Below are 22,044 nucleotides of genomic sequence, written 5' to 3'. Positions count from 1 at the left end.
GTTAATCCTGTAACAGTAAAAATAGTACATGAGAGACCAGTGCCATGCTTGGTGCATGTAGCCCCTCTGCCTGGAGGATTACAAATGTTGGTTGGACGAGACATACTCAGTCAATTGGGTGTGCAACTAACAAATCAAAATTTAGGATAGTGGCCACTGTTGCGCCGCCACCAATTCCTCTTAGTTGGAAAACTAACAAGCCAGTACGGGTGGAACAGCGGCCTATGACAAAAGAGCGCATTGAAATAACACAACAATTGGTTCAAGAACAAATGATGGCAGGGCATATTCGTCCCTCTACAAGCCCCTGGAATACTCCAATCTTTGTAATCCTTAAAAAAAACTGGAAAATGGCGTTTGCTACATGATCTCCAAAAAAAAATTAATGATCAGATGGAGACTATGGTAACCTTACAACCTGGTATGCCATCCCTATGTATGTTGCCCAGAAATTGGCATATACTGACCATAGACCTTAAGGATTGCTTTTTTACGATTCCTATAGCAGAGCAAGATTGTAAACGTTTTGCCTTCTCAGTACCTGCCGTAAACAAAATGCAACCTGCACAGAGATACGAATGGGTTGTTTTGCCGCAAGGCATGAAAAATTCTCCAACACTGTGTCAACTTTTTGTAGCTACAGCGTTGGTACCAATCAGGCAGCAAAATCCCAATACTATTATCTATCATTATATGGATGATATCCTTTTTTGCCAGCAGGAATCATTACAAAACAATGGGAAAAAAATCATTGTTGAACATCTTAAGGAATTCGGCCTTAAGGTAGCTCCTGAGAAGGTTCAACGGTCAAGTCCTTATTTGTATCTTGGTTGGTCTTTGTCTGACGCAATGATCTGACCGCAAGTTGCAGAGCTGGATGTGAATGTACACAATGTAACTGATTTACAAACAGTTCTGGGCCATATACAGTGGTTACGACCTACAGTAGGAATTACGAATCGTCACTTAGAACCATTGGTACAATTACTTAGGAGAAAAAGGTCTGCCAATTCTAAAATTACCTTGACTAAGGAAGCTACTGATACATTGCAGGAAATCAGCAAAATAATCAAAGCAGGAATATCTTATCGGTATTGTCCAGACCTTAGGTTATTGGTTGTTATCTATGTCCAAAGTACTCATGCCTTTGCAGTTGTTCGTCAATGGCAAAAAGAAAAGGGGGATGTGGGGGATATTAGGCAGCAATGTCTACAATGTCCAAGAAGGATGCCATTGACAAACAAAGAGAAAGGCAATGACAGATTACCTATATCTAATAAGCTGAGAGAATATCATTCACCACAAAGGATTGCAGTGGCAGTTTCATATCAGTCAAGCTGATGCAAGACTGTTTGTACAAACATGTCCACAATGCAGTCATCATAATGGAGGTCTTGGTATAGGGATCCAACAACAGGAGAATGGTCTGGACCAGCCACACTAATCTTCTCCGGTAGGGTTTATTCTTGTGTTTCTACAGATCAGAATGGACCAATTTGGATTCCTGCTCGCTGTGTTCGCCCTTGGCATGACCAGAAATAACTACATTGCATGGATCAACGGGAAAACATGAGTACCTTACATGGATTCCGGCTTGATACCATTTGGCCTTATCTCAAGGCAGAAAATAGCATCCAACCCTCTTACGGACTGGGGTTGTGTGCTTCTTTCTTATTGTTTTTTTTTCTTTTTTTTGCAGATTGTTGTACTTTTTGATAACTTATGTATGCCATAGTATGTGATGAAGAACAGCTGGATTAGCCATTGAATGGTATCTCACTAATAACACTGATCATGGTATGACAAAAATGGGTGATTTTTCTGTGTTACCAATGTAGCCTTAAGAATCAGAATTATTAGGCATTATCTAGGTTGTTGTGTGCTTTTTCTATTTTAGTAGTGAATCGAGTGTGAATTAGATAGGATTTGATGTTACTAATGTTGTAACCTATGGAAATAGCACTTTTAATGTATTTAGAACGCAGTTATGTTGTTAGCCTATCAATTAGCTCTTTTCTAATTTGTTAAAACAAACCTGAAAAAGAATCCCAGGCAAAGGAATGATCTTGGGAAGGAACAAAGTATTCTGATAGCATCAGGACAATTGATATTTATGACTGTAAATATTTTTAGATAGAGCTAATCTTGATAGTTTATTCTGCTTTGCAAACAGGTGTTCCTTTTGGATTCTGCATCATGCACTGGCCACGCATATGCAGTGTACAAATGGAAAAAACTTTGCAAACTCTGAGAAGAATTAAAATTGAAGGAAATCTGTGGTGGGTGAGAGAGGAAAAGTGCACCTTGAAGCAGGGGACGCCTTGCTAGCACTGCCTTTCGCATCCACCGCTGGTATGTTCCTTTTTTCTATTCTTTCTGGTGATCTGTCATTTCTTAAGGATTAATAGCTAAAAATACACCTTTTTAAGGAGTTTCTGCTTCGTGCTTGCTCCCATCTGAAAATAAATGTCTGCATGTGTCTGAGTGTATGTTGACTTAAACTTTAACCCCTTGTGCTACTCTGAATGTGCAGTCTGCTTGCTCCTGTTCTTAAGATGTCCTGTTTCTCAGATCCAGTATCTCCTGAAACAGCACCACTCGAGTTTTAATCACAGTCACCAAGTTAGGATGTTAGCTAGCAAAGGAAAATTATACCACCAGTGATGCTCTAGCAGATTTACCCACTGATATTGATTCTGTTTGACAGGCAACTTAACAAAGTTGTGCCACCACTGATCTTCCATTATTAACCAAAGGTATGATGGTGAAGATTTTAAGGGCACATGCTATATGAATCTTAGGGAACATTAGAAAACCACTATATCAAAGTATATAAAAATTAAAAGATTCTTCCTAATCAATTACTGAATCACATAGAATGATACCTTCAGGGACTCTTTTTCAGGTTGCAGGAACTTAAGCTGTAGGTAGAATATATGTTTGTTCTTTTGTTAATAAGTTTAATAGTATTTCTTGTCATTATGATATGATTGCCTTGTATCTTTTCTTACATTCAGCGTGTTAACTATTGAAACCTTGACTAAGTTGTGATAGCCTAAATGAACCTTTCAATGCTGTTACAAAGTTTTACACAAAACGAAGAGAGCTGAAGGTCAGGTGATTGGGATGCTGTGTACAAGGTGTAGTTATGTTACTAATGCGGTTTGTGATTTTGCAGTAAATTTATACTTGACATTGTAAAACACTTACTGTCCAAACTACTTTCTGCTGTTTTGTTAGCGCAAAAAGAAAAAGGGGGAATTGTGGAGAACTGGCTTGGGAAAGGAGGTTGTGTGTGCTTATCTTTGTAGCAGTGCGAACAAAACAGCATGTTCAGATCACTGAATTTTGAGAAGTAGTGCACCGTTGACCAGGCAACGATGAGGGAGTAAGTTTGCGGTGGAACCAGATGGCCCTGGTATGTGTGGGAAAAGAAGAACTAATTGGACACTACTTATCTTGCAAGGACAGAGCAAGAACCACTGCTTAACAATTATTCTAAAAATAGCATATGTTCAAGGGGTATAAAAGTATGTAACCTGCGCAATAAAGTTGGCTCAGCTGCATAATCATATTGATGTCTCTCTGAGTCCTTGCATCGGCATCTTAAGAAGATCGTTCCGGCGCGGCCGTGGGTCATCCTCCTGGGGTCACCGCAACAGCATTAAGTAAAAACAGTCTGCTGGATCCCCTCACTACAGAAAGTCATCCTATTCTCCAGGCTGGGGGCAGTGCTGATATGAGAGCTGAACATCTTTGTGCTGTTGGACCTCATGGTGCCATTTGGGTCACCTGTGGTCTTTGGGCTGCATTGTCTTTAACCTGTTGTAGTATGTTACTGGTGGCTGGATTTCAATACAAAAGTCTCTTCCAGCTGCTGCCAACTCTGGGTAAGCTGCCATGAAGGCAAAAGACTGGAAAACTCTATAGACTGAGGGGAGACTCTTAAATGTAACCACAGCCACTGGTAAGCCAGCCTGCCCACTGCAATGGTCTCCTCCTTCCTGGATGAGGATGCTGACAAAACTCTCCCCAGAGGGTTGGTTGAACCAACCTAAGGCACCAAAGCCATGGGAAGTGGGCAGAGAGGGCTTGCTCTGGCCTTTGTACCACTGACAGCAAATGGGCCAGAGCCACGTGCTCCACAGGCAGGAAAACAGTACGGCTATGACAATGCACCCACAACCTGCTGGATGCTGGTGACAGCAAGAGTAATCTGTGTGTTTACATTCAGAGATTAAAGGCAGCAGTGAGCTCCAACAGGGCATTCTGTCCTGAGATGGAGCGCGGCAAAGGATACCTACATAAAATGGCAGTGGTATTCCAGAGGTAGAAGTGGGCTCATTTTTCCTGTGGACAGCACTGAAAGGGATTACTCCTCTGGTGGGGGCAGGGGAAACAGGGAGTCCAGATGTCTGCTCTCTCTCTATGTAGTTTCCAAGGGATTCGGAAATAAAGCAGGGCAAAAGAAATGTTGTGCCACAAGGTGAGAAATAAGTGCAAGGAGATCAGATGTAGTCAGGATTGAGGCTGTGTTACTTGACCTTAAGTAAAACCAGTCATCTGAACAGGGTCTCCCATCTCCTCCAGCCCCTGTAGACCTGAAGGGTAGGTTTTGCTTTGTGCGCTTTCAGCCAGGCCCTCCCTTCTCTGGGTTGCAAGTGTCTTGATCCTTGGATATCATGGGGCATAGAGTGGGATGTCTGCATGAGAGCCTGGGGCTGCTGCACTCCCCTCATTCACAGTTTTGGCAGCTACAGCCAGTATTAAAACTGCTTCAGAATCCAGTGGCCATAGAATAATTCAACACAAGATAGAACCAAAGTGTATCAAGGCTCCCTACAATGTAGTCAATTCAGGCTTAATTAGGACTGAGAGAAGAAATATCAAAACGCTCATCTCACCTCTCCATGAAAAGCATTATTACTGACATTGGCAGACTAAAAGAAAGCAATAGTTCAGAAGCACTGATAGTTTCCATGTACCAGGTATAGCACCATCAGTATCTCTCCTACTCCACACAATTGGCCTTGTAGCTTCTCTGTGTCTTTTCTCACATCTCTGTCATGCTTAAAACAGAGAAGCTGCACGTGACCAAACATTAATGAAATAGAGAAACGTACAAAAAACATAACCAAGGGGCACAGCTCTTGCTATCACTTTCCTGTGCCTGCGACTATATCCTTTACTATCCCTACTGATGCTGCAACAAGGTGAGAGGTGTTGCAGGGATCCCATCACAGGAAGGAATGCTGAAGTTCCCTGTCTTTCTCCCTGCCAGCTGACAGCATGACAGAAAATCATCCAGCCCATGAGCACAGGTGAATTACATTTTAAGCAAAATGCACTGCACAGTACACAGAGAATGAAATCAATGGAGGACAAATCTCGATTGACACCACATTAATAATTGTGGACATTAACTGATCAGATAAGGTTTTAAAGTTCACATTGTGAACATTCATATTTGCTGTGTAATGGGAAGTCAGACTGTGATATTTTTCTGACAGAAGTCAGAAGTGATATTTTTCCTATTAACAAGCATTTGAAAAGTTGTTAGAAAAAAATATTGCTGTAGTAATCAGAATTCTGTGTGAAACTGCTTCACAGGCCTTGAGTTTCAAAAAGCAGGAAAAATTCTGTATCAAAAATAGCATGAGCTCTTTACCTGGCCACCTGAAAGCCATCTTTGCTGTATATCATCATTTAATTCATTCACCAATATGCTATTTCCACAATAACCTCTGGAAGAAAGAAGGGCCAGGGAAGAAGAAATGCAGGGAACTCTGAGGAGGAGTTGGTGCAGCCAGCACTGAGTGCAGAGTTGTTCTCTCAGGAGTATCCCTCTGTTCTTTGCCTCAGTTTTAAATGTACCCCAATCATCTGGGCAGGAAGATACAGGCAAGGCAACTGGACACCTGTGCTTTGTAAAGATGAGACTATTCATTACAGGTCTATACCATGAGTGTGCATCATATCTGCAATTTGTGGCTACACAACACGGCTCCTCTCTCTCGGACTGGGAAAAATGCCACTCCTGTTTCTCTGAGTGGAACTGAGATAAATACAGTAACTTGTACTGATGCAAAGCATTACTGTGCCAGCTACTGCATATGATATCCAAAGCAATCTTTCTTTCACCAAGGAATTGTATTTATGACATAATTCACCTACAAACGTAGGCAAGGAAGCGCCTGGAAATAAGCATTTGACACAGTCCATACCAAAAAACTCTTCAGTCAAGGGAAAAAAAAGCTGTTAAAATGTTCTGAAATCCTTCCCCAGCAGCCTGCTGCAGGGGTGAACAGAATCACTCTTCCTTCAAATCAAAGCTTTTTGTTTTTTCCTTGTGTTTCCCCCTCTTCTTTCTGCTTTTACATTGTAATCAATACAGTCTAAGCTTAGGGAATATTACCAGAGCCACGGTTGCAACCTCTAACATTATAATCCATAGGGTGGCTGGGAGCATTAGAACATTCAGGATAAATTAATTCAGGGTAAGTTAAAGCTTTGAAGCTAGGAGCATCACCAGGCTTTTGAAGCTTAAGCCCTGTTTAGATTACTTGATTAAAGTAGGTCCAAAGCTTCACCAATCAATATATTTTGCTTAGGAACACAGTTGATACAGAAGCATATTTAATGGGATCTGCAGCAACCCTGCCTGGAAGACAGTCCTCGAGAATGAGATAACATGCTGGGGTTGGGTGGGGGGAGAAGCAAAATCATTGCCATGTTTTGTGCACGCCTGCAAAGCTTACTTGCAGTGGCTGTAAGAAATACCTTGTGCAAGGAAAAAGGGAAAGGGGGAACAACTAGGAAATTACAGGTTTGGGAGAGCAACCGAATCTTCTTTCAATCTAAAATTCTAAAAAGTAACCTACAGTGAATAGATGAATTTATATCGATGCACTATTAAAGGCATGGTCTTGCCCTCCAGCAGCCATTTTCAGTTTTCCCACCAGCTGCCACAGAATTAAGGCTGATAGTTTGGTTACCTGGATGGCGGCAGCTCTAAAAAGATTACTGATAATGTACCTACAGCCAGCGTCAAACCACACACTATTCTTTGTACTAAAATAAAGAGGTACAAGTGCCAACTGGTATTTAGGGTTTTCTAACTCCCATAAGATTATACCATTTACATAATCTCTTTATAATACTACAGTTTTAACAGCCTAGTGAACTTCGCTGAGCTCTCCACAAAACAGTACCAAGACTGAATGTTGTCCCCAGAATCTGGAACACTGTATCCAGTGTAAACAAGGTTAAAGGCCAGCCCTTGATCTGCTGAGGAGTCTTATTATCTGTGAACAATTCAGCTGGAAAAGATGTATTTTAGCCTCAACATTAGACCATGCCTGAGAAAAGCCAAAAATACAATTTCATGATATTTTGTTGCCCATCTGAGAATATGAATATGCAACAGCACTCCCTATCGAGACTTATGGTAATGAGGGAGAGCATGGGTTCACCTTTGCCCCTCTTGCTTTGCTCCACAGTCATACCTGCCTGGTGATTGACATATAAAGTTTCCCTCCAATAAGGATCACGGAAGGACAAATTAGGAGGCATTCAGCCAAAGCAGGAGGCTGTTTCAAGATGAATTGCTTAAAAAAAATATATATTACAAAAATTGCCAACTCTATGAAATAATTAACTCCTTTTTCCCTCACTGACACTTAATGCTGAAAAGCCTAACATAGACTTCGAGGCCCTAAGGTCCCCTGTGAGGACCATAGCAGGGCCCTGCTTCTTGGCCACCACTCATTCCACAGCCTGGGGTCCCCCTGCAACCCTTCCAGCAGCTGTGAGTACAGCTGATTTGGATTATATTACCAGCCTGGTGGAGATGAGTAATTTTCTTCCACTTAGATACGTTGTCACAGGCTGTTAATTTTACTGCAGGCTCATTTGAAGGGAGTGGGGAAGCAGCATGGCAAGCAAACATACTGCACAGAGCTCAGGATACCCAAGCAATTAGGCTTCTCGCTCCTTGAATTTAAGCAGCCCCATTTTCACATCTGTTGGCACTCCAGCTTACTAAGACAAACACAACACCTGTGTAAGCCTATGCCTTTTTGAGAGGTCAGACTCTGGCTTCAGTCTAGGTAAATAGCGAGTGGTACAAAAATGGAGATAAGAAACGTGAAAGGTACTTGGTACCCAGATTTTCTACTAGAGGCAGTCAGCCTAACGTCATCTAGAATATATTGTAGTTGCCAAAAATGAAGAAAAACAAGACAGTGAGGAAGGAGAAAGTAGAACGGAGACATGACTTTTCAGAAGTAGAAATGCATCCTGACACGGTACCAAGGAGTCGATAATTCTCTTCCAAGTCATCTCATAAGTGGTACAATTTCTAGGCTGTGATTTTGTTCTTACTCACATCAGCATTCACCAGCCTCCAGGCCACTGGATGTAGTGATGCTGAGGCTAACTAGATCAGGAAAAGCCCTCCAGGCATTATGTTAGTATCGCTTAACTTTGGTAGCTGGTGAGGAACCAGTAATCCTGAGCATCCTCAGAGCCCCCAGATGGTGACCGAGAGCAACGAGGTCACACCTACGGAAGCTCTTCCAACACCCAGGGAGCCTCCACCTCACACTGTGAGCAACTGCTTTAGATGTTTATAGTTAGGAGATGTTAAAATAGATCTGACTTTTGCCCATAAAAAGTTAATACTAAAATCGGTCCTGTGTTTTCACTTTCACATCTAGTACAAACACTAAGTGAATGCTCTGTCACTGTAATTGCATGTTACCGTTCAGACGATGGCACTTCATTTCTCAGGAGGAAGAAGTTACACAAGGCAGCAGTGGCCCAGGTCTCCAGGAACACCCTCAGAGCTGGGACAAGGGCTGTGGAGGTACAGGACAGGCAGCCAGAATGCCTTAGAGCAGGTAAAACGCTGTGAGAAGCAGTGGAATCAAGTGGGATTGGCTGTCTTTCCCAGGGTACTCAGGCTCTCTCTGGATTGCCCGCTTTTCTTCAGAGATCCCTAGCTCAACACGGAGCCTATCTATGTGGAGACCCAGCCCAGAGCAGGGTTCGTAGTCAACCCTGGCCAGGCAAACCTGCCTAGGGCACACTTGCATAGCTTCAACATCCTGAAATGTGATTCAAATCACCATTTGTGCCACCAGAATGAAGTCCCTAAAAAAATCAAAAGGTCTTGCAGAGGCAAAGCCATCCTGATTTCCAGACCCTAGCACTTGCTTCTGACAGGGCTTCCTTTGCTCGGGACTCTGGGATGTCTCAGCCAGCACCAGGAACCTCTGTGCTGCCACCTCTTTCTTCTCTGCAGTCATTGAATACTTCCCTACTCTTTCCCACTCCTTGCAAAGCTCAGCAGTTCAGAATGGCTGACTTCAACAACTTTTAGACAACATTTCCCAAATCTGATTTATGCAGGGTGGATCTCTAGCTGTACAGGCATGGCCCCTTCCCACTGCTGTAGCAAGAGGGACAGCAGGCAGTGCCCACCTGCAGCAGGCCTGGTCTCTCCTTCCAGTGAATCTTACATCGCTGCATTACACAAATCAAATTGTATTAGATTCAACTTCAAGTAGCACGGCTTCAGTAACTAAAGTGGCGAATGAATTAGGTTAGAATAAGCAAGTGCATAAATGAGTATGGCAATATCAGAATAAAGCTATTTTTAAAATCGCCAAACAGCACTGCTCTATACTATAATCGCAGAATTATGTAAGATGATGATTAAAATCAGGTCCTGCATCACAGACAGATCTATGTTTTAGAGGTACAAAAATGAAGTCACAGAGGAATGAGAGGAGACAGCATTATTTTAAACGGCTCTCTCTGCATTTCCTAACAAAATGCAAAGCAGCTGTGTCACCAACCTCTTCTAACTCATACTACTTTTTCTAGGCAGCATTTTGCCAAGAAGCCATTTCTTTTTTAAGACCAGCTGAGCACTTCTGGGAACGTGGGCTCGGGAGAAATCTGCTGCATCACACTCCAGCACTCAGCAGAGTCACTGGGCACCCCTCATGCACAGCACTGACACCTACAGTGCCTCCAGCAGAAGTTTTTCACTCGTTCACTCATCACTTTGTTGAAGATTCTGCATTTGGAGACCAAGCTACCAAAAAAAAAAAAATGCTGTCGTTTTCAATCACAGCTACTTGGAAAAAGCCTCTAGAAATTGACTGACATTAAAGACTTGGCAAGAACACTGCTTATGATGATAAGCAGAGATTTTAAAGTTTTGTGTTTACAGCCTCTTGCACTGTAACACTCAGATTGCTGTATTTACCATCATTATTTGATTTCTTACACCACAGTGGAGAGCAGCACTGCTGATCAAATATAAAGAGGCAGCCAATCCCAACACAAATGGAAACATAACAAAGCCTGCATGTTTATAGGCGATCAGAGCTATGTCAAAGAGCACAAGATAAAATGCACAGTATATGTTTGTTGTTAACTCAGACAAACATTTGTCTTACAATGTTTTCATAGAGTTTCTCACCACTGTTAATCAATCATCAGCTGAATTTTAAGATGAAGTTTTAAAATGCTTTAATTATCTTATGTGGGAAACATGCCCAATTATAGCATCATGAGTTATTAAAGCTGAAGATTTATTCATTTATAGCAGCTTTTTACAAAGCAGACGCAACAGAAACTGTTATTTGATTTCCTGGCATAAAAGATCTCCAGTACAAAGAAAAAAAGCCATTTATCATTACTTGCATTACAGTCTCTGATTTTTTTCTAGGCAGTTTCACCAGACAACATGCATGGGCAAGCAGTGGCATCACAAGTAGCTTTCCTCATAAGCACATCGACAGTAAAGGATACTGCTATGTAAAGAACCTGATATAACACAGAGACCACCCAGACAGGCATTTTGCACTTACCCATTCCGTGGACTCCTGCAGACCACCCAGGTGAGGCTAGGCACACACCACCTCCCATCAGTTAGGACTCCTCTGCTTGCTCTGCTCAGGGCCCCCTCATCCTCACACTGGCAGCTGTGCAGGGGCTTCAGCAAGGTGGTGAGCAGAGGGCCAGCGAGGCCCTCAAAAGGGCGTGCTGTCGTGTGGCAGCAGTAGCCTCGGTGGGTACATGCCCCTACATCACCCTTGAGGTATGGCCCAGAGAACCCTAACCTACAGATGTGGCTCCACGGCCCCCAGACAGCCACGGAGGGGCAGTGACAGCCAGGAGAGCCCAGGTTTCAGCCTGAGGGCACAGCTACACTGCAGCCTAGAGCCCATCACACTGAGAAACAGCCAGCTCTGGGCTGAGGTAAACGGCAGGGAAGATCCAGCTGGGCACCGTCATTGCAATCGAGCAGAGTAGGACAGGTGCGTTTAATGAGGGATCTAGCACATGTGGGGGCTGAAATCAATTTCATAGCAAAAGGGTACATGCATCTCTGAGAGAGGCTGCAGCCTATAATATTACCCTTGCTGGAGCTTGGATGTTTCTCGTGCTCTCTGCCCCATAGCAGCCTGTTTTGGGTCATGGACAGCCCTGATGAAAGAGGAATTGAGCAGCAAGTGAGCCCCTCAAAAGTCCCTTGGGCTGCTCGTGCTGCCCTGCAGCTTGCCAGAGGCGTTCTGACAAGCTGTGTGTAACCTGTGGTGAATAGGATGCTGAGGCTGGAGGTAGGGCAGGTGTTTATGTAAGTGGCTGATGGCTTGTGTGCTTCCTAAATACCCAAATGAGCGATCAGCAGTTTGTGTTAATTGACAATAAAGTAAAATTTGCCACTTGAGACCGTTTTGCCCACGACAGACAGATTTCAAGGTTGCGCAAAAAGCCCAAAGCATGGCTGGGATTCGGCCTGCCTCTCGTGGAGGTCCCTGAGGCGAACGGATGGGGTCTTCCCGCAATTCCCCAAAGGAGAACACAATTTAGAAGCTGGAAGCCGTGCTGTTAGGGCCAGGCACTTCCTGTCTGGCAGTTCTCTGAGCCCCAGGCGCTGCAAGGGTGTGAGGCAATGGGCAGCGTGTGGCATGGTGATGGCTGTGCCATCAGTAACGACTGGAACAGGCCACTATGATCATCTAGTCCTACAACCCATCAGCACCATGCCCACTAACCGTGTCCCTCAGTGCCACATCTACATGTTTCCTGAACACCTCCAGGGATGGTGACTCCACCACCACCCTGGGCAGCCCGTGCCAATACCTCAGCGCTCAACCTGTGAAGAAATTTTTCCTAATAATTACCAGAAATCAGCATTGTTTCCAGGCTGCAAAACTGATGACAAAGGAAGATCAGGCCCTAAATTTAACAACAATTTAATATGATGCCTAATAATTTGCATATGACAGCAAATTAACATGAGTTGATTCCTGCTGCAGTGAAAATAGGGGAAACATCCCACTGGGGCTAGAACTGCTTAAAAATGAAGCAATTCATTTGTGGGGAAAAAAAATCACTGTTTTTCCTCTATAATAGCTGAGCGTATTTTGAAGACAGCACTCACAAAACTGCAATTGTTCAATTGATGCAACTCAGTAATTTTTATTGCAACTGGAAGACAATACATCACAGAAACTTTATGGTAGGTTTTGGGAAAGTGTTATTTACAATAATAATTGATGAAGTAGTTTGTCTTTGGCAATATGATTACACATCAAGAAAATGTAAAATGCAAGTATGCCTCTAAATCAACATTTTCATATTCCCTAAAGATCAGCTGATTGCACTTGTCTTCGGACTGCTCATTTAGGTAAACACAAATACAACTTAACATCACTGTTCATTCCCCATCACAGTTTGTATTTTAATATTGATGAAATTGGCAGTTTCAGACGCCAAGTACAGGAAAAAAAATTGGCTTATCTCTGTACTAAATTAACGTATTGGCCAGTTAAGGTCCTGTGACCCTTAAGCACTGATAATAAATCTCTTGGTCTTTTGATTGCTTTATCACTTTTTTTTTTTTTTCTGTAAAACAAAATATTTCAGAAATTACAGATCAGAGTATAAAAAAAAATGTACAAGTCCATAATGCTTTTCATACACACACGAATCATTCCCCCGACATTTTACATCATGGCAGTTTTAAGTAGTGAGTGTGAATGATGCAGGCATGGAACTGTTTATCAGGTACGGGTACTACTTTCAGTTGTCATCCCACACACATAGTCAGAGATGTACAATGCTATATTAACTTAAAAATGTACTGAAGATCAACGGTTAATCTGAAAGAAAAAGCATTGGGATTTTAGGCCAGAGTAAAGAGATTCCCATTTCTAGATGATGGCAGTTGCAGAAACGCAACATGTAATTCTAGCACAAGTTGCAGTTATCCCTTAAGCCCTCAGACGACGAAATCTCGGACTGCTGGCCTGATCCAAAGGCCAATGAAATTAAGTGAACATGAAAGACTGAAACAAAAACGCCTTCCGTTGTCTGTGAGAGGCTGTTCCATCAGGCACATTTCCCCTTTTTGCAAGAGGAAACATGGTACAGTAGAAAAAACAATTATACAGTTTCAGATAAATACTTCTTGTTTCAATGCTAAAACAGAAACAAAACCCAAGCTCCCCCAAACCAGGAAAGGCTACTTATTAGAACAGCTTAAAGTGACCTTCAGATCATTTCTGGTTTTCCATGTACACCAGCAAAATACAGCACCATAGACACACTAGGTTGAGACTTTTTTTGGTCAGTGAAGCTAGTACTTGTTGGCTGAACTGTGGAAGAATTGTAAGGTCATGTACACGATAAAGCAACCCAGCTGACAAGTCTCTGCTTAATTCAAGAATAACCAGTACTAGAAGTAAAAATGCAAAAAACAACCCTAATAAACCACCATTAATTAATACTTTCTAAATAAAAGGGGATTAGCAGATGAATTCACAAATGGATGCAGATTTATACAGAACACCGAATGTTGTGTGTAAATCCTTATAAACTCCAGCTTAAAACAGAAACACACAAACGTATAGTTTGACTTACACATTCCATTCCAAAGGAAAAGAGACATCATTACAACTTGGTAACTGTGCTAAATGCAATATAAACCAAACAGAAATTCAAAGTTTGGCAGATAACTAAGAAGAGGGTTATCACTTAGGTTATATAGCAAAGTGTTGATGTATATTACATAGAGTAGTATAAATAATAAAAAAGTATTATTTAAATTAGATCACAGTGCTGCATTATGTGCATAACAGTGTTTGATATATTACTGGAGGGCTGTGAAGAACACTACTAAAACTTAACTGGTCAGACAGTCAACACTGATATTCTGTTACAATCAAGAGGATGCATGGTTCAAATGCTCTTTTGGTGGCAAAGTCAAGAAAAAGTTTTAAAAACATTTCCTATAAGGTATGCCCATGAGCTGTTCAGGCAGCAGTGCATACCCGAAGGAATGTCTGCATTCTCCATGAAGTGAAGTAAACTGCATTGCATCTGGAACTGTAAATGCATTCCCTCTATACTTTAATCCCGGAGCACAGGAAAGTAAGGTTTTAAAATCTACTTGGGCCGAATCAAAGGAAAAATGGTAATAGCAAAGCAGTGGAGATTTTCAAGAGCACTTGGGTGTCGGCAGCTCCACTGACTGCAAAGGAGACAAGACACCTTGAGCTCCTAGAAAACCCCAGACTGTGTCTATCTACATGTTTAGGTATGGAAAAGCTTCCAGAAAAATCAGGGTCTCTATGTTTTGGCTACAGAGAAAATGGCCATTTTATCCATGGTGCCATTTGGCATACAACTTAGGATTTAGTATGTTCAAGTATGTTGACACCCCTCTACCTCACTCTGGTGAAGAACGCATCCCACAGGGTTCCCTTGTATCATTTGCAAAGGTAGACAGTAATTCACTTGAACACTGGGAGCTGATGCACCTCCTCTGGGATTCTTTTCTCCCAGTTTAAGGTAAGACAGAGTCAGCCTATGGACATCAATTGAATTACCAGTGAGAGTACAGTCACAGGCTAGTTCTGTGGTCCTAAACAGCATGCCTCATTCCTCCACAAAGCTCTGAGGATCCTTATAGAACTACTGCTGGTTTTACTAGAAGTTCAGCATCAAACTGCTTTCAGAAACAGCTACAGAATGTTGTATTAAAGCAGTTCAAGAACAGTGCCTACATTTCTAAATAGCAGGCAAAAATCTGCATCAAAACAGCTTCTCTGGAGGACATCCGACTGCTTGCAGCATGCAAACGTGACCAACAGATTTCACCTCTGTGCAGACTCCTGCAAAATCTGCTTGTGGCATTAGCCCAGGACTGCAAGAGCTTCTCCCTGGAGAAGGTATATTCCAAGGGAGCTACTGGTTAATCCCGAGTCACCCTTACATCACACGTCCATATGAAATTTGTCACAAAATACTCGCTGACCTACTGGGATTCCTCTAGTCCACACCTGTTTTGGAGAACCATTAATTTGGCAATACTGATAGAGTGAGGGAAACGGGAAGTCAAGAGATGCTACAACTTCTCACCCAAAAATGGCTTAGTAAGGGAAGGAAACAAGCAAAACCCAACCACCTCATGTCTGGCAAGTGAGAGAGCTTGTAATACAGTGCAATTACTGCTCCGTTTTGGCATGACTCACTGAAAGGAGAGACAACTGGGTTGAGGAGCTGATTTTTGTTTGTTGTTTTTTGGAAAAAAAATTCAATTAATTCTTATTAAAAAAAAGATAATGAACTTTTCTGATGGAGAATTACCAATTCTGACAAGGCTGCCATTTTTGGCCAGCCACAAAAATGTTTTAAAAGGTGACTCATAAATAATTTATACAAGTCCAAATTGTACACTTGTCAATAGTTAGAGGAAGCATCGGTAAGACAAGTTGGTTTTAACCTCCAGAAATCATCTGTTGATGACATCAGCACTCAGCCAAACTGTGAACTCCTCAGCAGATCAAATGAGGAGGAACACATTTCACATGCAAACAGACACCTGCCAACAGTTCACGTTTACCAGCAAGTATAAAAAGGTGTTGAAGTCTTAGATAGATTACATATGTGTATAATTATAAAGATAACCTGCTTAATTAGATATTTATGCAAAATGACCAATTTTTAAGGTAATACTAGTGGTAATTATATATTTAGCCACCAAGAGTCTCCATTAATGAATGGTACTTGCTGTGCAGCGGACACTGATCTTGTTTGCACTGATGTACTGCAGTCAGTAAAAATGCTTTGGAATTAGTGTTGTGACTGGACAGGATCTGGCCACCAGCAGACAACTGCATTGCTTTCTCTGGAGGAAAGAAATGGCTGGGCCCCATTTTCAGTGCATTTTCTAAATTTGAAAAGTCAAATTGAAATTGACTTTCAAACATTGCTTTCTGCTATATATGAAAGACCTCTGCGGAACAACTTATGCATCAATAAGCAAAGCTGGTGGCAAGCTGGAACTGTGCTACTTTGTATTTCAAATGACTGCCCTCCAAGTCCATGAAACAATGACAGACCAAGCTCTCCTACGCAGGACTGTGGTTCACTGCCTGTGCACTCTGCCTGCAGACGGAGTGCCTTGGGACTGTCCCAGTCCAATCACACCAAGAGGGCTCTACTGAAACGAAAAGACATGGCTCATCCATCTCCGTGCTCCATGGCTGGCAGAAAACTTTTGTTTTTCCCCAACTTTATCAAAAAGTCTGTTGGCAGTCAACAGGTTTCATACCTGTGTACTCCATCTGCAATATGCTGGCCATCAGCCCTGCGTGCCTCAGCCCCAGGACCAGCACAGGAGAGCACAGAACTGCTCCTTGCACCATCCTTGGCTCTCTCCTTCCTTGTCTGCATAGCTGGCAGTTGTGCTGGGCTCCAGCAGCTGTCAGACAACCCTTGACAAGGCAGGTCCTGGATCCCAAGGCACACTGAGTGAGATGGGAGGAGAGGCACAGTTTTGGTGCGCTGTCCCCAGTGCGGTCCTGTTCTTTGTCTTACAAAATGTTTGCGGAGCATGAGCAGGCTGCCAGATCCAGCCCAGCCTACAGTCTTTCACTTCCTAACTGCACGTAACACCAAATGCAACTCACATTACAATTCACTGAGTGGGAAGTCAGATCTTTCTCTAACTCATTCATCATCAACTAGATCCGCCTCAGCGGTGCTGCTGACTGGAACAGTTTTTGGGATATAGACCTATATGCTTTAACAGAAACAGACCATTTCATTCTGTTAAGTGGCAGGGTTTTTCAGTCCCTTGTCTCTAGGATATTCTATGTACGGAACTCATTCATGCCAAACTGACGAATCCAGGTGAGAGAGACTGCATTATCTATTCCACAGCTTCCCTCGGCTGTAGGGATCTCCAATCTAACGATCACCGTGCCAGGAGAGAAGTACTATACCTGAATCACACCCTCTGTAGCACTGGTTTTTCTCGGGACACCTCAATAAGGCTCTTAATAACTTCATTTTCTCATGGCAAATTAGCAAAGCTATTTTCTTGTCTACTTATTCCTGAATCAAATCAGAGAGTTTTCCTCAATTAATCTCCCATTATTCTCTTGATTCTGTCATACACACTCACTACTAAACTTGCCCTCAGATTATTGCGTCATGTTACACATGTACAGACGAAGAAAGGACACACTTTTACTTTTTTTTTTCTTTTTTTCTTTTTTTTAAAGAGAAGTAGGGAGAGGGGGCTGAATGTGCAGACAAGGCAGTATAATTCAACCATCCAAGCCCTACCAGAGCATGAAGATTTTATTTTTTAATATTGCAGAGTAAGTTTCCCAACAGTCAGTGTTTGTCCCTGAAGAAGGTTAAACCTTAAACACCTGCTTCAAACAAAAAAATAAAAATCAAAATAAAAAAAGATCCACAAAAAAAAACCAACCCAACAACAAAAAAGAACCAAAACAGAACCAAAACAAAAACAAAAAATAAACCAACCAAACTCTAAGCCTAAGGGCTTAAAAATTAGAGGCATAGCCTTTTTCTCTATTTTCTATATTTATATGAAAATAATTCATGCTTCATGCTAAATACATTATTTACCTTACAAGAACTTTGTCATCTTTGAATAAAAAAAATTGTTTGCTTTTTGTATTCCCCCCCTCTTCCAAAAGGAATCCATGCAGTGTGGATCTTTTTCTGCTGGCTATGCTGGTTGAATCTGGAAATCTGTTGTTTTTGCACAGATGAATCCTGACTGACATTAACTGCAACGCTCACTTCTGAGGGCAGTGTAGGAGCTGTTTTGTTGAGCTTCATTTCACTGTTCATCAATACGCTTTCTTGTTGTTTTTTTTTTTTTTTTTAAATTACAGAATAACACTAATGGCAGGCTTTGTAGCTTTTTTTTTTTTCCCTCAGGTCAAATATTTGATCCACAGAAAAGGATTCTGATTTATTTTCTTCCTTAATATCTACTGTAATTTCTTAGACTTGACTGGTTTTCACTCAGGCAGTTTAGAAGACAGCTTGTTTTTCCCTATACTATTATTTTTTGCACGCAGTGCCAATCTTCGGGCTTATGGCTTTTTGAACATTCAGTTAATTTAATATAGAAGACATAATTCAATGATCAGCAGTGCTATTAACAATGCCACCCCCCCACCCCTCCATTCCTTTTCATTATTTCACTGAAACTCATTGCATACACAGTTCAAACTTCCCAAAACTTAAAAGTCACCAGTCTTCACGCTATTAGCCACATACAGAACACGAAGCACTACAAGTGCATTCCGGTATGCGCAGTTGCCACCAGTGGCTGTCCAAAGACGTGTATGGCACGGTGAATCCAAGTGCCACCTGATGGTCTGTGGTTTGGTGTGAGAAGTACACGCCTTCTCTTTCCCCCAAATCTCTTTATTCACATTCCCTTACAACCCAATTGTAAGGCCGTTAAAAAAATTCTTAAGGGCTAGGCCTGAATGACTACTAAATTATGCAATCTCTTCTAGCGAAAGAGAGATTTCCAAGTGCCCAATCTTATCCCATCACAATAATGTTGATGTCACTGCGTATTCAACCATGCATTTTTTGACAAGCCGGAGAAAGCAATGTCGATTTTGGCTTTTTTTTGTTGTTGTTAACTTTTTGTCTTCAGGTAATGAAAAGCTTTTGTAAATTAGCTGAGTGTCAGTATGAGTTCTATGGCTTCAATCTCCTTTAAAAATAAAAATCTTAAGGGTCCAAAAAAAAAAAAAAAAGGAAAAGAAAGAAAAAAAAGGAAAGAAACAAAACCAAATAGAAAGAAAAAGAAAAAAGGAAAAAATTGCTGATATTGCCACAAATCATTAGAATTCACCTGACGTGCTGAAACAAAACTTTGTAAGTTCAAACAAATCAATGATTTGTTCTAATTTTTTGTGGTTTCCTTTTGCTCTTTCTGCCCCTTTGCCGTCCGATTGGTGATGTTATTCAAACAGGACCGGATTCCCGCTAAATGCAGGAGAGATCCCGCCGCTTCTTTCATCTCCTCATCGTCACTCTCAGGGGGCTTTTCTGTACGTCTCTTTTTAAGAGGCAGTGTGTCACTTGGTACTTTTTTCGCCTTCATTAAATGTTGCCTTTTCTTGTGCTGGGATGCATACCCACTGTCAGCTAAAGAATCCTTGGTCTCCTTCCGATTTTGCTTTTTGTCCTCCTCTTCTGTTTCACTATGGCTCTCGTGGCTCTGGAAGCTAACTTCACTTCCTTCACTGCTGTCTTGGCTACCTTTAGTTGCAAATTCATACTGGTCATCAGCAGAGGAAGAGGAAACGGAGTCACTAGCAGGTGACGTGCTCCTGTGGTTGGAAGATTTGGCACTGCTGTAGTTGTGATCCTCCTTCGGGTCGCCACTAACAACTGGGGAGCCACACGACTGTTCGCTTTCTGTCCGCATCCGGCAGTTTGTTATCCCATTCCTGGAAGAGCAAATTGAAGTAGTTGTAAAAACCAGAGAAGTGATTCTGCTTCAGTGCAAAAGCTAATAAGGTAAAAACAACTGACAGATAATCAAAAGTTATGATTATCGAAGTAACATCCACACAGACCGCTTTCAATGCCTGACTTTTTCTAATTGCTTGCAAATTGGACTCTACACCATTTGTCAAGGCAAAAGACATGAAGCACAAGAGGCAGGAGCAAGCAGGGTGGCCATAATAAGCAATGTCTGAACAGTCCTGATCTGTGTTCAAAAACTAAAAAAAAAAGGTTTACTTCTATTTTGAATAAGTTCTGAACAGTTGTATAAATATCCTCCAACCTTTTCAAACGATACTATTAAAAATGTTGGGAAAAAGACACCAGCCTTCTGGTGTTCTGCCTTTGCCTCTTCTCAGAGACTCTCTTAGCTCTGCCATTCCCTGGTAGGAGAATTTCAGCTGGAACCTGCATGGTCCCAGATGGGACATTTTTGACAACATTTCTGATTGTGATCAGTTTGTGGATGATGGCGAAAACAACGTGATCTTAAGACACTAACTGCCAACAAAATATTAAAATGTGTTCAAAAACAAACAGTGCAAAAAAATCTGGTTTTGCTTTAGATATTTTCGTTTTCCTCTTCGTTTTTATGGCACTCTGTGCTGGGGGATCTACTGCACCATAACATACAACTAATGGTGTCTCATTCTGCACTGGAAAATATTATAGCACTACCAATGACTTCACAGTACAGAACACGGTGCTCACAAGTCAGTTGCAGAAGGGATTGTTCCTGTGCAGTGTTTAATTCCCACTGAGAAAAGGAGAGGGGGATGCTTGTTCTGTGAGTATAGGCATCATCATTTTCCCTGCCAGTTCACAAGCCCTGAAATCCTTTATCAATAAAAACAAAAAACAAAAACAAGCAGGGCTGTTTCATGAGTCACATGACAACCCACTTTAAAATCTGGTCCTGCCACCTTCATGCTGTCACCACAGTGCTCTCACACAGTCACGACTGCGTTGGTTAAAAATGCACACTGAACACAGGTACTTCTTTATACAAATGTGGCAGTGACCAGACTATTCCTGTTTCTACTTTAAAAATGGGAAAGTGCTTTAGGTTTCGGGGAGCGGATGCCAGGTTTGGTTTCTTTACAGAATGAACGACAGAGTATTATCCATTTTAGATAGGTATGGCTGAAAGGTGGAAAATCCAGGAGAGGAATATAATCCCTCAGTTCCTATTCATCTCAATGCACTTATCTGTGGAGCTCACTGAAGTAAGAAACAGCTTCTGAGAAACAGTGACAGGACAATGCTAAAAGGTAATGCATTAATCAGTATTTCCAAATGTTCTTATTTACAGTACTTTCAGATTAATGTATGTAACAGAAGGCATAGTTATTAGCAGCCACTTCTGCTCAATAAAATTATTTTCACTTAGATTTTCAAGTAGCTTTACGATCCATAAATTATATACAAAACCCAGAAGGAATACACAATGCTCCTTCAATTATTAATAACTAAATGCAATGTCATTCATGACTGTGCAGCAAGCCAGCTGCATTTACTCTGTGATGGTTTCCCACTGCAGGGGATGTCATTAGAGGATGCCAAATGCTTAAAAGAAGAAATCATCCATACTAAACTAGTTGAAAGGTGAATTTATAACCAACTCCTTAAGATCAGTCATTACAAGGAAGCATGTGATGCATTTTAAGTGACAGATTCTTCATTTTTAGGGTAAATTTACATTTAAAAATGTTCAAAATTATCATAAATTAGCATAAAATTAAAGTTACTTGATTTTATTAGGCAGCTAATAGTCAGGGAAACATGGCTCAATAAAAATCACATGCTCCTAGCTCTCCGTATAAAACCACCAATACATTCTCGCTCCAAGGAAAAAAAAAAACATGGGACAGAACAGGTAGGAACCCAAGTGGAATTCTTATGGATTAGGTTATTAGCAAGCAAGGCTTCTGACAGATGGGATTTAAACGAAGATGTCCATTTTTGTGTTATTAGATCTACCTCTATTTGTTCTCAGAAACTATCAACAAAAGGAAAACAACAGTTCCATGGAGCAGAGCAACCACGTGTCAAAAGACCTCCCTGGTTTGCCCCCTCTCGAGTCTAGTGTTTGCTTTTTAACTAAGGGGCTCTACTTTGGATTCAAAAGCTCTGCCCCAAGGATATACTCCAGACCTCAACCCC

At 41.7% G+C, this 22,044-nt stretch overlaps 1 protein-coding gene across 4 annotated transcripts in view; it reads right to left on the bottom strand.

The window, feature by feature from the left end:
• Window positions 1-17,655: 17,655 nt before the first annotated feature.
• FOXN3 (forkhead box N3) overlaps window positions 17,656-22,044 on the bottom strand; it is a 112,889-nt gene continuing 108,500 nt past the window's right edge. For all 4 annotated transcript variants that reach the window (XM_065751573.1, XM_065751582.1, XM_065751589.1 and 1 more), the window contains one exon: window positions 17,656-19,823. In XM_065751573.1, the coding sequence (XP_065607645.1) occupies window positions 19,274-19,823 (550 nt within the window). In that variant the 3' untranslated portion in view covers window positions 17,656-19,273. The remainder of the gene's footprint in view (window positions 19,824-22,044) is intronic.

The sequence above is a fragment of the Cyrtonyx montezumae genome, unplaced genomic scaffold (assembly GCF_038088225.1).
Source record: "Cyrtonyx montezumae isolate F1298 unplaced genomic scaffold, pur_monq_1.0 scaffold_10, whole genome shotgun sequence".
NCBI lineage: Eukaryota > Metazoa > Chordata > Aves > Galliformes > Odontophoridae > Cyrtonyx > Cyrtonyx montezumae.
Note: the sequence above shows the minus strand (reverse complement) of the source record. Positions and strands in the feature narration are given on the sequence as shown.